This window comes from Nicotiana tomentosiformis, chromosome 3 (assembly GCF_000390325.3).
Source record: "Nicotiana tomentosiformis chromosome 3, ASM39032v3, whole genome shotgun sequence".
Taxonomy (NCBI): Eukaryota; Viridiplantae; Streptophyta; class Magnoliopsida; order Solanales; family Solanaceae; genus Nicotiana; species Nicotiana tomentosiformis.
The window spans coordinates 140303222-140306172 of NC_090814.1; the positions used below are offsets into that span (position 1 = coordinate 140303222).

The 2951-nt window shown below is 37.1% G+C and overlaps 1 protein-coding gene across 1 annotated transcript; it reads right to left on the minus strand.

Annotated features, from left to right (window-relative positions):
- Positions 1 to 1470: 1470 nt before the first annotated feature.
- LOC138908579 (uncharacterized) lies at positions 1471 to 2617 on the minus strand. Its single transcript, XM_070199256.1, has 2 exons — positions 2280 to 2617; positions 1471 to 1561 (listed from the first exon to the last, which is right to left on the minus strand). Exons 1-2 carry the CDS (start codon positions 2615 to 2617, stop codon positions 1471 to 1473), a joined length of 429 nt encoding a protein of 142 aa, XP_070055357.1.
- Between the last annotated feature and the right edge of the window lie 334 nt (positions 2618 to 2951).

The window sequence follows — 2951 nt, forward strand, 5'->3', positions numbered from 1 at the left end:
GGATGATGAAAAAAGTTACCATTGAAGTCCCCGAAGATGGTAATCTTTTGAAAAAGTCTGGCCAAGCTGATGTATGGCTGAAACTGTTGATTGGCCTAGTTGAGAAGTCTAAATTGGAAAACCACACCTCTTTGACATGGATGAATGACATTGTCCATTCATCTTTGAAGGTATAAGCCTTAGCTTTTTTTTTTTTACTTTCCTTGTGATTTTTTTATCTTTGTTTGTTAATCATTTTACCCTTTCTTTTGTAGATCAACCTGATAGGCATAGAGCTGATGAAGAAAATTATCCATACTGAGCAGTTAGTCAACGACTATCGTATGGAAGCGGACAATTGGAAAGAACAATTTGAAGGCCTTCAGTTAGAAAAAGAAGTTTTAGATGAGAAAAAGTGTGCTTTGGAATAGCAAGTGAAAGTGATGGCAGCAGAATTGGCGATTGAAAAAGCCTCTTCCAGTCAAGTGGGAAAGGATAAAGACCTCCTTGAGTCTTTATTTGTCAAGCTGCTTTCTAAAGCTACTGAGGAAATTAAGGGTCTGGAAGAACTGCTTAATCAGAAGGAAGTCTATGCCGGGGAGCTTGTTCAAACGCTCACTCAGGCTCAAGAAGACTTCCGTGCATCTTCTAACAAGGTCCAGTTCTTAGATAGATCACTCACCCCTTTACAAACTTCTTATGATGCTGCTTTGACTGAAAAAGAAGAGTTGGAGGCCGAAATTGAGCAATGGGAGAGGAATTATGAGGCCCTTGAGGATAAATCAACTCTTGATGTAAGCTGGGCTTTCTTGAATACGCGCCTCGAGATTTTGATGGAGGCTAACCAGGAAGGTTTTGACTTGACTGCTGAGATTGCAAAAACTAAGGAAACCATTGAAAAAGCTCAGCAGAGTCAAAACTTTTCTTCACCTGAGGTCGGCATTCCCGAGGGTGATGAACTTACTCCTGGTGAAGTTAGTGTTCAAATCTCTTCTGCTCAAGTCGAACCTTCAGCTGCTGCTGATGATTCCATCTTGACTTCTCCCGCTGCTGATAGTACTACTTTAGAATCTGCCCCATAGTGAACTTGTGTTTGGAAAGTTTATTGTGTTTTCTTTTATTTGTGGAATGGTTGGCAAGTTTTACCCGTGATCCGTTTTGGGGTTCAATATCAAATACTTTGGTTTGAACTAAGTTTACACTTAGTTTTAACCGGGTTTATATAATATTTCTTTTTGAGTTTCTGTTCTACTCTTTTATTATGTATTTAAAAATGCTTCAATACTCCATGACTTTTTGAACATGTACAAATTATAAAAGAGGGCCCTTTTATAAATGACACTTAATGAAGAAGACGTCTCAACGTCATAATGGTGTAAACATACGAAAGAAGAAATAGGAACACACACATTTCTTTGAATAACTTTGAGGAAGTTTTGTATCATTCGAACTTTCAAATTGTATAACACTTTACATGTATTCAAGTATCATCTATAACTCTTTCGTAACTGTTTTCTTTACAACAGATTTTACAAAATTTAAGGGTATATCTTGCAACCCATGACTAAATATTGCCTTTAACCTAAACATTCATAAGATTTTGAAATTTACATCCACGAGTGTATTCTTCATATGTTTTTGAATCAGGCTTGCGTTTTTGGCTCTTGACTTTGCTCTTAACTTTTGATTTGTTGGGTAGACCATGGGCTTGACTTGAATTCTGACTTTTCCAGTCTTCTTTGCCTTTCTTATATATATATATATATAGTCCCCCAAGTGTTTGAGCTTTGAAGTATGAAATCTCGAGTACTTGATTATTCCTTTCATATGGTCCATTTCCTGAGAAGGAAAAACATACGGGACTCGGAGGTATATATAATTTAGATGATGACTGCTTAACCCTTTATATTTCCATCAGAAAGGTTGCAACCCTAGACCAGGAATAATGTTGCTTCTGCGTGTCCCTCAGGTCTATTATCATCATTTGGTGTGGGCTAGCTTTTTATCTATCATCTAAAATTGTCACTATAATTTTAACTGTACAAAAAACAAAAATCGTAATTGAACGATACCTGACCGTGGTTATTTCTTTTGCTCAGAAATAGTATTTCTTTAAATGAACAGCATTCCAACTCGAGGGTAAAACCTTGTCATCCATGGTTTCTAACTCGTAGGCACCTTTTCCAGCGATACCTCAAACTTTATAGGGTCCTTCCCAATTTGGATTTAACTTTCCTACTCTGGTTGTTTTTGTTGATTGGAAAACCTTTTTAAGAACGAAGTCCCTAATTTTGAAGTACCTGAGGTGAGCCTTTCTGTTGTAGTATCGTTCTATGATTTGCTTTTGTCTTGCCATCCGTATTAAAGCTGCTTCTTTTCTTTGTTCGAGTAAATCCAAATTTGTTCTTAATTCCTCATCGTTCAACTCTTCCGTTGCCAATGTGAATCTCGTGCTTGGTTCTCCTATTTCAACCGGGATTAAAGCTTCTAAACCGTACACAAGCAAAAATGGAGTTTCTCCCATGGTTCTTTTTGCTATGGTTCTATAAGCCCATAACACTCCTGGTAATTCTTCATGCCAATTCCCTTTCGATTTTTCTAGTCTCTTCTTCAAATTATTGATAATAATCTTGTTCATTGACTCAACTTGTCCATTTTCCACGGGATAGTAAGGTGAAGAGGTTATTCATTTGATTTGCCAACTTTGAAAGAACTCCGTGATTTTTGAGCCTATAAATTATGGGCAATTATCACATACGATTTCTTTTGGGACTCCAAACCGGCATATAATGTTTCGCCAAATGAAGTCTTTCACCTCCTTCTCTCTTACCTGTTTGAAAGCTCCTGCCTCTACCCATTTTGAAAAGTAATATGTTAACACTAATAAGAACCGTACCTTTCCTTTAGCTTGTGGTAAAGACCCTACTATATCCATTCCCCATTTCATAAATGGCCATAGGAAAATAACTGTA

What these genes read in the sequence shown, in the direction of transcription:
- LOC138908579 (XM_070199256.1), bottom strand. Translation starts at nt 2,617, where the DNA reads ATGAACAAGATTATTATCAATAATTTGAAGAAGAGACTAGAAAAATCG. An exon ending in AACAGAAAGGCTCACCTCAG is followed by an intron (nt 1,562 to 2,279) that starts GTACTTCAAAAT and finishes ATGAATGTTTAG; the next exon opens with GTTAAAGGCAATATTTAGTC.